General features: G+C 37.5%; 1 protein-coding gene across 5 annotated transcripts in view; it reads left to right on the forward strand.

Annotated features, from left to right (window-relative positions):
• Positions 1-12379, forward strand: part of CNTNAP4 (contactin associated protein family member 4) — a 255955-nt gene that overhangs the window by 216008 nt on the left and 27568 nt on the right. For all 5 annotated transcript variants that reach the window (XM_045443602.1, XM_045443603.1, XM_045443605.1 and 2 more), the window contains 2 exons: positions 1287-1457; positions 2159-2377. In XM_045443602.1, coding sequence (XP_045299558.1) covers positions 1287-1457; positions 2159-2377 — 390 coding nt within the window. The remainder of the gene's footprint in view (positions 1-1286; positions 1458-2158; positions 2378-12379) is intronic.

Genomic DNA, 12379 nt, shown 5'->3' on the forward strand with positions numbered 1-12379 from the left:
AACAGAAAACGTAAACTGGATACAGCCACCGCTTGTTTGGTCCAGGATTTATAGAAAATAAATTAAAATCTAAGGAACGGAGAGAAGCTGAGGCAAGTCTGCGATTTTTAACTCTAGCTATCTGTTCCCTGCTAACATAATGAACCATTGTTTTGAAATTACTGTTTTCTGACTTCAGTGGATCAATACGTCTTCCAGGAAGGTAATTTAGATAGAATTTTAACCAATGTTGTGAGTGCGTATGGAGGCAGGTGTATATTTATATTCCGTGTGTCGAGAACTTGCTGGTGGCAGCAGCAAATACATAGTTCATTTCTCGGGTGGTGCTTCTCATCAGCCACACAGAGACACTTGGATTTCGCTCTTGCCACTTCAGTCACTGCATTTATACTTTATTTCCCATGCTGTCTGCTGTATAAGTCCCACAATATTTTCTCAAAAGGAAAGTTGTAGGTGTATCTGCTCCCCCCCCCAAAAAAGAATGGGAAAGTGAAGATGAGAAGTGGCATGTGCACAGAAATTATAATTCAATTAATAGTCCACATAATTGTTTTCACATCCCTTAATTTATACCCCCAACCTTTTGCACATTTTCTCCTTATATTGAGCATTTTTAAACTTTTCGAGAGCCCTTTCCTACTGTTGATCACTTCACTGTTACAAGCAAAGTAAAAGATAATTTTGAATGGAAAGAGCATTTTTGTGAGAAGATCAGGAAAGTAAGTAGTGTCTTGATCTTTAATTAGGTGAGAATATTTTGAATGCCAGTCTCAGTTTAGAAAATCACAAGGCCCATTAATGAAAACAGTTAGTTGAAGGCGTAACTCTGTGAAGTGTGTGTGTTAGAAGTGTCAGAACAAAAACCACTTTGAGCTTCTTTAGAGTTTTGTTATTCAAAGGAATGTAGGTGTTTCACTTTTCAAGTTATAAAAAAATTAAGTCTATTAGTGAATATTTGGCAGATTTTTACCACATCACTTTGGCAGAGGGTGGTATTTGGGGTGAGGCTATTTTTCTTACATAAAATATAACATTCAGACCATTTCTGTAGTGATATTCCTCTCCTATGTTGGAAGGAATCCAGGATCACAATCCTTGTAAAATCTCCACTCTTCTGCCCATGTCCTGTGGAGTAACTATATAGTTAACAGAAAAAAGAAAAGCAGGTTTGTATAAATTAGCAATATTTTTAGTAGCAGAAATACTAAAAATTGAAAATGTAATTATGCCATTCATTTCATGAATTTTTCTTTTTGATTTTTTCCTTTTTTTTTTTTTTCAAACAGGATCATTTTGGAATTCAGCTTCCTTCAATACTGAGGCTTCATACCTTCATTTTCCTACTTTCCATGGAGAACTTAGTGCAGATGTGTCTTTCTTTTTTAAGACAACAGCTTCATCTGGGGTATTTTTAGAGAACCTGGGGATTACCGATTTTATAAGGATAGAGCTACGCTGTGAGTCTCCTTTTCCTTAGAGGCCTGTGGAATTCTATTTAGTAGTAAATCCTTTAACTAATTGTTAAAAGTACTGTGTTTCTACTTTATCAGCTGAATCTCTTCATTGTGTCCTTTTGAAAAAAATCTGATACTGTTAGCCTTTTTGCAAGAAAATAATTTAATATTTAACACGATAATTTGGGAATATAATTGGTATTCTCTAGAACCAATTTAAGAAGGTTTTTAAATTCAGATAATTAAAATTTTTTTAAAACTAAATTCTCAGTCACTTACAAAGTTAATTAGATCCCCAGCCTTGTAATTTTGGTATACGCTTAGATCACCATTAGTCTCTTAATATCAAATGTATATTACATGCTTTTAAAATTATAGAAACTTTGAGTCATTGTAAAAATTATTTTTACGTAAAAGGCCAGAGCCTATTTAGTTTTCTTATTCTGGCCAAATAGCTTTACTCTTTTCTCAATATGAGAAATTAACTCTGAGGATGAATTTTTTAAGATCGGAGTTTTTTCCCAAATGTGTTTGACTGTCTTATTCCCCCTCTGTCTTTTACTGACGTCATTGGTTCCTTCCATAAGATTTGAGCCCTTATCTTTATATTTCCTGACCGCTATGCTATGGCGCTGTTCCTGAAGAGGACTCCGCTTTCCCCCGTGTGGACTAACTTGAACAATCTTCGTATCTCATATTTCCAGCACCGGCAGTAGTGACCTTTTCATTTGATGTGGGGAATGGACCTTTTGAAATCTCAGTGCAGTCACCCACTCATTTCAATGACAACCAGTGGCACCACGTCAAGGTTGAAAGGAACACGAAAGAGGCAACTATCCAAGTGGATCAGCTCTTACCGAAGACGCAGCCTGCTCCCACTGACGGCCATGTCCTTTTACAGCTCAACAGTCAACTCTTCGTGGGTAAGTTCTGTTGTCATTTAACTCTATGATGTCAGCGCAGTTGTGGGCCAAAATGAAATAATACCAACTATAAAAATAGTGGTAACAGCCACAACAAACCACTGTTTACTGAGAACCTACGTTCCAGGCTGTGCCAGGTGTTTTATGCCTTCCTGGTACCCAAACCTGTGAAATGAGTTAACCCCATTTTACAGATGAGGTGACTGAGCTACCAGGGATCTAAATGCCTTGGCTTCAGGAATCTAACTAGTAAGTGAGATTTAAATTTGTATTTGATTAATGCCTAAATCTGGATTCTTACTATTACAGATTATGTAATCTGTTTGCTTTGTTTGTTTGTTTTTACATTAGTGCTTTTAGTGTTATGTTGGAGGTGTTTATCTCTGTTCCCAGAGGATTTAAGGAACTCTCTCTGTAATTCCAGCTGATGCCAACCAGGGACCCTCGTCAAAAAACAGGCCAGTAGAAGAAAAAAGGAAAAGCAGGAACAAAGTGTATAAACCGTCAGTTCTGCTGGTGTCTCTCATTTTGCCTATTTTTTGGATGCCTTCTGATCACCTACCTCATACTTATATCCAAATGTTCCTTTATTGCCTAAATAACATTCACTTGGTATCTATACACTTGATGGTGGAATCCTTCTGGAAGTGTTTATTTTTAATCTTGCTAATTACTTTACAGAACTCATCGACCATGAGTGCAAGGAATTATTTCTTACTTGATCACTTTTCAGATATTTTAATGCAAAAAAGGGCACGGCAATGCTATAAAAGCAGGATAGGTTATAAATGATGAGAAACTTTTTTTCAAGCATTTTAACAGCTGTGTTTTAGAATAAAATTCAACATACCTATTACATCGTTCATTGCTTAATAATCTTGTTTATTACTCTCACTGCAAAAGATAAGCCTATTTGTGACTTACTTGATTAAGACATATTTGGGATTTCTAATGAATTTATATACTCCTTACTTCTATCATTTATTCTTTCACTCAATAAATATTTAATGAACAGATTCTATGAATAGGGCACTGTAATAGACAATCTAATCATGATCTTATGGCCACCCGACTGATTTAAGGGTATGGAAATAATGAGGAATACTTGAAATACCTAACTTTTAGTAACACGCTAGAAACTCAGGAAATTGACACAGATATTTCCTGAATTACAAAACCTGAGAGATCGCTGCAACCAAAGGTATGGCAATTTAAAATCTGTCAGTATCTTGGAAATAGCCTTACTATTCTTGGAAATTGAGAAGGCTGAAACAGTCCTCGAATTTTACAGTGAGGTCTGCTGCAGTTCGCCTGAACGTGACCTTTTATCCTTTGTGCGAATTTTAACTTCATAGAAATGAAGTCACTATGTATTGTGTCTGATAGGAATCCGGGCCTTAATTTGATTTCAGGTAGCTGTAGTGGCTGGAAGCACTATTATTATATCAGAAGACTGTGTTGGAACAGACTTGAGTCTTCTGCCATCAATCATGTGTTATAATTTTAATAAATATACCTAAGAGATTTCATCTTTATGGAGGCAATTGGTTAGGCTTTTGACATCCCCATATGTGTTCAAATCCAAAGGCTGCCCTATGTGAAAGTTTTATAAACTAAAATCCTCGCTGTGTTTAAGTCAAGTCATAGAAAATTAAAAAGGCAGAAAGATCTCTGAAAAATGTATCTACTCTTAATAAAAATCTGTTTATACAATTCCCTTCTTTTTACTCACAGGTAACTGAGAAATTGACATGGTTAATGTGATGATATTGAAAGAAGAACTCGTTTTATTTTATTTTATTTAATTTTAATTTTATTTTATTTTACTTTCTTCCAAGATTTTACTTAAATTAATGTTAACTGTTAACATATAGTGTAATATTGGTTTCAGGAGTAGAATTCAGTCATCCATCACTTACATACAATACCCAGTGTTCAACACAACAAGTGCCCTTCTTAATGCCCATCACCCATATATAGCCCATCTCCCACCCACTTCCTTCCATCAGCCCTCAGTTTGCTCTCTATAGTTAAGTCTCTTAACTCCCTCACTGTTTGGTCTTATTTTTTCTTCCCTTCCCCTATGTTCATCTGTTTTGTTTCTTAATTCCACATATGAGTGAAATCGTATGGTATTTGTCTTTTCTCTGCCTGACTTATTTCACTTAGCATAATATACTTTAGCTCCATCCACGTTTTTGCAAATGGTAAGATTTCATTCTTTTTGGTGGCTGAGTATTATTCCATTGTATATATATATACACCACATCTTCTTTATCCTTTCACCAGTCAATGGACATTTGGACTCTTTCCATAATTTGGCTATTGCTGATAGTGCTGCTGTGAACGTTGGGGTGCGTGTGCCCCTTTGAATTGGTATTTTTGTATCCTTTGGGTAAAATACCTAGTAGTGCAATTGCTGCGTCTGAGGGTAGTTCTATTTTCAACTTTTTGAGAAGCCACACTGTTTTCTGGAGTGGCTACACCAGTCCCACCAATAGTGTAAGAGGATTTCCCTTTTTCCACGTCGTCATCAACATCAGTTGTTTCCTGAGTTGTTCATTTTCGCCATTCTGACAGGTGTGAGGTGATATCTCATTGTGGTTTTGATTGCATTTCCCCAATGATGAGTGATATTGAGCATTTTTTCATGTGTCTGTTAGCCATCTGGATGTCTTCTTTGGAGAAATGTCTGTTCATACCTTCTTCCCATTTTTCCACTGGATTATTTATTTTTTGGGTGTTGAGTTTCATAAGTTCTTTATAGATTTTGGATACTAGCCATGTTACCCATTATGTCATTTGCAAATACCTTCTCCCATTGCCTAGGTTGTATTTTAGTTTTGTTGATTGTTTTCTTCACTGTGCAGAAGTTTTTTATCTTGATGAGGTCCCGGTAGTTTATTTTGTTTCCTTTGCCTCTGGAGTTGTGTCTAGTAAGCAGTTGCTCCGCCAGAGTCAAAGAGGTTACTGCCTGTGTTCTCCTCCAGGATTTTGTTGGTTTCCTATCTTACATGTAGTTCTTTCATCCATTTTGAATTTGTTTTTGTGTATGGTGTAAGAAAGCAGCCCAGGTTCATTCTTATGTATGCTGCCGTCCATTTTCCCAACACCATTTGTTGAAGCAGTTGTCTTTTTTTCCATCGGATATACTTTCCTGCTTTGTCAAAGATTAGTTGAGCATAAAGTTATGGGTCCAATTCTGGGTTCTCCATTCTGTTCCACTGATCTATGTGTCTCTTTTTGTGCCAGTACTTTACTGTTTTGATGATCACAGCTTTGTAATACAGCTTGAAGTCTGGCATTGTGATACCTCCTACTTTGCTTTTCTTTTTGAACATTACTTTGGCTATTTGGGGTCTTTTATGGTTCAAATACAAATTTTAGGATATTTGTTCTAGGTCTGTGAAAAATGCTGGTGTTATTTTGATAGGGATTGCGTTGAATGTGTAGATTGCTTTGTGTGGTGTAGACATTTTAACAATATCTACTCTTCGAATCAAAGGCATGGAATGTTTTTCCAGTTCTTTGTTTCTTCTTCAGTTTTTTCATAAATGTTCTTTGGTTTTCAGAGCACAAATCTTTTGCCTGTTTGGTTGGGTTTATTCACAGGTATCTTATGGTTTTTGGTGCAATTGTAAATGGGATAGATTCCTTGATTTCTCTTTCTGCCGCTTCACTGTTGGTGTATCAAAATGCAACCAATATATGTACATTGATTTCATACCCTGCAACTTTGCTGATTTCGTGTGTCAGCTCTAGCAGTTTTTTGGTGGAGTCTTTCAGGTTTTCCATGTAGAGTGAAATCTGTGAAGAGTGAAAGTTTGACTTTATCCTTACCAATTTGGATGCCTTTTATTTCTTTTGTTGTCTGATGGCTGAGGCTAGGACTTCCAGCGCTATGTGGAATAAAAGTGGTGAGAGTGGACATCCGTGTTGTATTCCTGACTTTAGGGGAAATGCTCTCAGTTTTTCCCGATTAAGTATGATACTAGCTGTGGGTCTTTCATATATGGCCTTTATGATGTGGAGATTTCCTTCTGTCCCTACTTCATTGAGGGTTTTTATCAAGAAAGGATGCTGTATTTTGTCAAATGCCTTTTCTGCATCTATTGAGAAGATCATATGGTTCTTTTCTGTTCTTTTATTAATGTGGTGTATCACATTGATTGATTTGAATATGGAACCACTCCTGCAGGCCAAGAATGACTCCCACTTGAATGTGGTGAATAATTCTCTTAATGTACTGTCGGATTCGATTTGCTAGTATCTTGTTGAGAATTTTTGCATCCATGTTCATCAGGGATGTTGGTTTGTAGTTCTCCTTTTTAGTGGGATTTTTGTCTGGTTTTGGAATCAAGGCAATGCTGACCTCATAGAATGAGTTTGGAAGTTTTCCTTCCATTTCTCTTTTTGGAACAGTTCAGAAGAATAGGTTTTAACTCTTTTTAAATGTTTGCTAGAATTCCTCTGGGAAGCCATCTGGCCCTGGACCTTTGAGAGTTGGAAGATTTTTCATTACTGATCCTATTTATTTGCTGGCTATGGGCCTGTTCAAATTTTCTATTTCTTCCTGTTTCAGATTTGGTAGTTTATATGTTTCTAGGAATTTATCCATTTCTTCCAGATTGCCCAGTTTGTTGGCATATAATTGCTCATGATATTCTCTTATAATTGTATTTCTGTGGTGTTGGTTGTTATCTCTCCTCTTTCATTCATGATTTTATTTATTTGGGTCCTTTCTCTTTTCTTTTTGATAAGTCTGGCTAGCGGGTTTATCAATTTTGTTAATTCTTTCAAAGAACCACATCCGAGTTTTATTGTTTTTTTTTTTTTTTAATTTGTATATCCTTTATTTCTGGTGTAATCTTTATTATTTCTCTTCTTCTGCTGGCTTCAGGTTTTATTTGCTGTTCTTTTTCCAGCTCCTTTAGGTGTAAGGTTAGTTTGTATATTTGAGACTTTTCTTGCTTCCTGATTGAGGAAGCTATCTACTTCCCTCTTCTCCCCGACTTCTTGCTATCTACTTCCCTCGTAAGACCACCTTTCCTGTATCCCACAGGTTTTGGACTATTGTGTTTTCATTTTCATTTGCTTCCATGTATTTTTTCAATTTCTTCTCTAATTTCCTGGTTAACCCATTCATTCATTAACAGGATGTTCTTTATCCTCCATATATTTGTAGTTTTTCCAGATTTTTTCTTGTGGTTGACTTCAAGTTTCAGTGTGGTCTGAAAATATGCAAAGAATGATCTCAGTCTTTTTGTACTGGTTGCAGCCTGACTTGTGACCCAGTATGTGATCTCTTCTGGAAAATGTTCCACGTGCATTCTAAATGTGTCTTCTGCTGCTCTGGGATGAAATCCTCTGACTATATCTGTTAAGTCCATCTGGTCCAGTGTGTCATTCAAAGCCATTGTTTCCCAGTTGATTTTGTGCTTTAGATTATCTGTCCGTTGCTGTAAGTAGACTGTTGAAGTCTTCTACTATTACAGTATTGTTACCAATGAATTTCAGTAAGTGTGTTTTTTATTGATTTATATATTTGGCTTCTCCCAAGTTGAATGCAAAAATAGTTACTATTGTTAGACCTTGTTGGATAGACCTTTTTATTTTATTAGGTGATAGTGCCCTTCTTCATCTCTTTTTACAGTCTTTGGTTAAAAATCTAGTTTGTCTGATTTTGGCTCCACTATGGCTATGCCAGCTTACTTTTGATATCCCTTAGCATGACAAATGGTTCTCCACCTCCTCACTTTAAAACTGGAGGTGTCTTTGGGTCTAAAATGGGTCTCTTTCAACCAGCATATTTATGGGTCTTGGTTTTTTATCCATTCTGATGCCCTGTGTCTCTTGATTGGGGAGCATTTAAGGACCCATGTTTTAAAAAAAAGGCTCAGGGAGAGGCACGTCACTGGCTGTCAAAGAGCACATCAGGGTTTTCTTTTATCTCTATTTATACCACATGAGTAGACCACGCTCTTAGGAACAGGCCCCAACCTAGTCACTAAAAAATGACACTTATTGGGGCGCCTGGGTGGCGCAGTCGGTTAAGCGTCCGACTTCAGCCAGGTCACGATCTCGCGGTCCGTGAGTTCGAGCCCCGCGTCGGGCTCTGGGCTAATGGCTCAGAGCCTGGAGCCTGTTTCCGATTCTGTGTCTCCCTCTCTCTCTGCCCCTCCCCCGTTCCTGCTTTGTCTCTCTCTGTCCCAAAAATAAATAAACGTTAAAAAAAAAAATGACACTTACAAGACGGAATATTAACTTATCAATTTATAACATTACTAATAAACACATCAAGATATTTTTTAAATTTCTAGATTAACATACTTCAATGGGAGTTAAATCATAATTTAAAAAGTTACAATGTGGGGCGCCTGGTGGCTCAGTCGGTTGAGCGTCCGACTTCAGCTCAGGTCATGGTCTCATGGTTCACGGGTTCGAGCCCTGCATCAGGCTCTGGGCTGACAGCTCAGAGCCTGGAGCCTGCTTTGGCTTCTGTGTCTCCCTCTCTCTCTGCCCCTCCCCTGCTTGTGCTCAGTCTCTCTGTGTCTCTCAAAAATAAATAAATGTTAAAAAAAATTTTTTAAGTTACGATGAATTAGTGCAAAGTCGGTGAAAAACTAGTAAAAAATCAATAAAAATTAGAGCTAACTTAGTGTAGCGTTTACTGAGACCAAAAAGTAGCTCTCTGCATTTCCTTATAGTATATTTCAGTGGAAGAGACAAGAGGCAGCCAATAAAAGAGTAAATAGTAAGATAATGTAGTTATTATTTATAACATATGTTGTTAATGCACATACACACACATGCATGTATGCACACATATATCTATGTGTGTGTGTATATATGTATATACAGACACAATTTCAGATAATGATCAATTCTATAAAAAGTCAAGCAATAAATTAGGTTAAGGGGCTTCTACTTTCAGCAGGGTGGTCAGGAGAGTGCTCTCTGAGGACCTTACATTTGAACAGAGGCCAGAGGAAGCAGAAGAGGGAACGTGAACGTCTGGAGGGAGAGAATTCCCAGCAGAGGAACCGTGGCTCAAAGCGAAGTGAAGGAGTCAGGGAGCAAGGAGGAAGCCATGCTAGCAGGACGGTACAGTTGGTCTGAGGGAAAGCCTGTTGCAAGTCATGGTCAATTTGACTGGGTCTTGAGACTGTGGTGAGGAATCTGGGTCTTATTCTGAGGCTCAGAGGAGCGCATGATCTAATGTACCTTTCCACATCTTCCTGACCACTGAGAAGAATGTGGATGGAGGGAACAGGGTAGAAGCAGGCTAGGGCAGTGGTCCCTGTGAGAGATGACGTTGGTGTGGGCTGAAGCTGACACAAGTGAAAAGCAGCGTTGGGCCGTACTTTGTATACACACAACTTGCGGTGGATTTGTTGTTGCTGTGAGTGTGTGACTACTTACTCCTGCTAATCTTCTCGGGGACAAGACACTTCTCTTGGGTCTGTGGGATTCTCACATCATTTCGCACTTTTCAATTTCAACTGAAGTTAGCTTTTCTTGTTTTCTTCCTTTATCCTAACCTGTATGATTCAAGCCGTGCCCTGACCCTTCAGTCTAGATTATATACTACACACTCTATAAACCATACTCTTTCAAGGCAGCAAAAGACTGGTGGTCCTTCTTCACACCCTGGAGAAAATATCTCCCCTCCTTCCTTTTCTTCCGTGAGATCCCACCCACCCCATAATCACACTCTCCCAGGAAATCAGGCTTCTTTGTTCATATGTTCTGTGCCAGTACATGTCAGATGTAGAAGGCACCTTCTCTTGGACACTGTTTCCCCACATATGAATACCTTCCAATATTCTAGAGCTAAGTGTGTTCCCAGAGTCATGACTCTGTGGGTGAGTAGGAATCTCTCTTCTAATGCAACAGAATTGATCTTCTGGTTCACAGTTTAAAAGGTAATTTCATTCCCCTTACTTACAAGTTCAAGAGTTTAATTTGTAGTTCACCCATCATTCTTAAAATTAATTATGGCTAATCAGTATTCTTAAGTGTGCATAATGACTGTCATTTGTTTTGGGGTATCAGTATATATTAATGAGATAAATGTAACTATAAAGAGTAAGTCTATAGTTCAGTATAACTTTTTTCTCCTAAAAAAATGTTTAAATCCAGACAGTGATGATGGTGATTTCAGTTATATAGAAACACGTCTTTTTAAAAAACTTTTTTTAATGTTTTATTTATTTTTGAGAGAGTGCAAGTGGGGGAGGGGCAGAGAGAGAGGGAGACAGAGGATCCAAACCAGGCTCTGCACTGACAGCAGTGAGCCTGATGTGGGGTTGAACTCACGGACGGCAAGATCATGACCTGAGCCAAAGTCAGACGCTCAGCCGACTGAGCCCTCCTCAACTGTAAGACTAAGCTAATGTTAGTCCCTCTAAGATAGATTATGTTAGTATCCCAGCATTTAGTCGCTTTTGCCAGAAATGTACCTTCTTGCTTGTAAACAAATTTGACAGAAAACATTAACACTATTGTGGAGTATTTCAAATACCAAATAAAGTCATTTTATAATACGACAAATATGAAACATTAGAAAATTTGATAATGTAGAAATATATTTGTTTGAGATATATCTTTAACACTTTTACCTACGAGTAAAATGTGGATATCTGGATATATGTTAATTTTGATTCCAGTTATATTCTCCATCTCACTGTGCTACTACAGCCTGGTCAATGTTGGTATGTCCACAATGTGGACATTACTTTTTTTTCTTTTTTGGGTGGTGTCTCAGAAATGACTAGTAGGATGGGATGTCATGGAAAACATCTAAGGTGTTTTCTCCATTACTGGCTTCAAACCTCCCTGATGGTCTAGTGGGTAGGATTCGGCACTCTCTCCATTGCTGGCTTCACTCTCTCCTCTAAAGACCAATCATGAAGTGTGTCCACATCTCAGAGTGTAACTCTGAGGCCAGACTAATGCTTCACCTTCTGAACAAAATCAGTGAAAATAAGTAGAAAGCAAGATAAAAACGTGATTCAGCTGGGCAACAATGATCTATGACATTGAAATGGAAATAAAGGAAATGGTCATTTCAGAGATGGAACTGTTAGTCTACACCAAAGAATGATAGAACAGAAGGTTTTTTAAGAATACCTGCAGTTCCAAACGTTAGAACAAGTATCTTCATCTAAACCAAACTATAGGATTCCGTGCAAAGTGAAGGAGTAATAAAATAATGAACACAAAGCCTTGTATGAGACAGTGGAAACATTTAACATGAATGTAATGTGATTAGAAACAGTGAACACCGATGCAGTGACAATCTCCTCTCCTTCCCCAAATATCCCAACTGTCAGATGGCTTCTCATAATAAAAATGGCAATTCACCCTTTAGTTCGAGCCTTCTAGTTCTTTCTCCATTCTTGTTCTTTTTATGGCACTGAGTCTTTACTGACCTTTTCACATTCTTTCGCTTTGTCCTTTGTGTGTGTATGTGATTTATGATGTGTCTGAGTTAAAAAGTCCTATTCAGACATTCTATTTATTACCTTAAAAAATAAGTTTAGTGGCATGATGTTAATTGGTGTATTAAACATATGTCCTTGACCTTGTTACAATGAAGTCTCAATGTCAAGAGTCATTGCTGTTATCATTCACCCGCAAACATTCCCCAACCACGGAAATGATGGAGAGAAAAGAATCAGTCATTTTTTTAAGCTGAAATGTGACAGTGGTCATTTTCTATTTTGGTTTGTAAACTCAGCATTTTTCTTAGAAGCTTCTTAAATTAGCCTTGAATTGATTTTCATTCAACTAGCTCTGCAATTTTTGTTTGCAGTCTAAATTCTTTTACTGACAGGTTTTTTTAAATGGGGCAAACTCCATCTCAATACTTTGTGACTAGGACCTGAAGGAGAAGTAAGAACTCCTGACATGGATGCATAAGTCATTTGCATTGCATTTGAATTGCATCAAATCCACAAATATTTATTGGGCTTCTAGAGCAAACAGTTTCTAAATGCC

The sequence above is a fragment of the Leopardus geoffroyi genome, chromosome E2 (assembly GCF_018350155.1).
Source record: "Leopardus geoffroyi isolate Oge1 chromosome E2, O.geoffroyi_Oge1_pat1.0, whole genome shotgun sequence".
Classification (NCBI taxonomy): Eukaryota; Metazoa; Chordata; class Mammalia; order Carnivora; family Felidae; genus Leopardus; species Leopardus geoffroyi.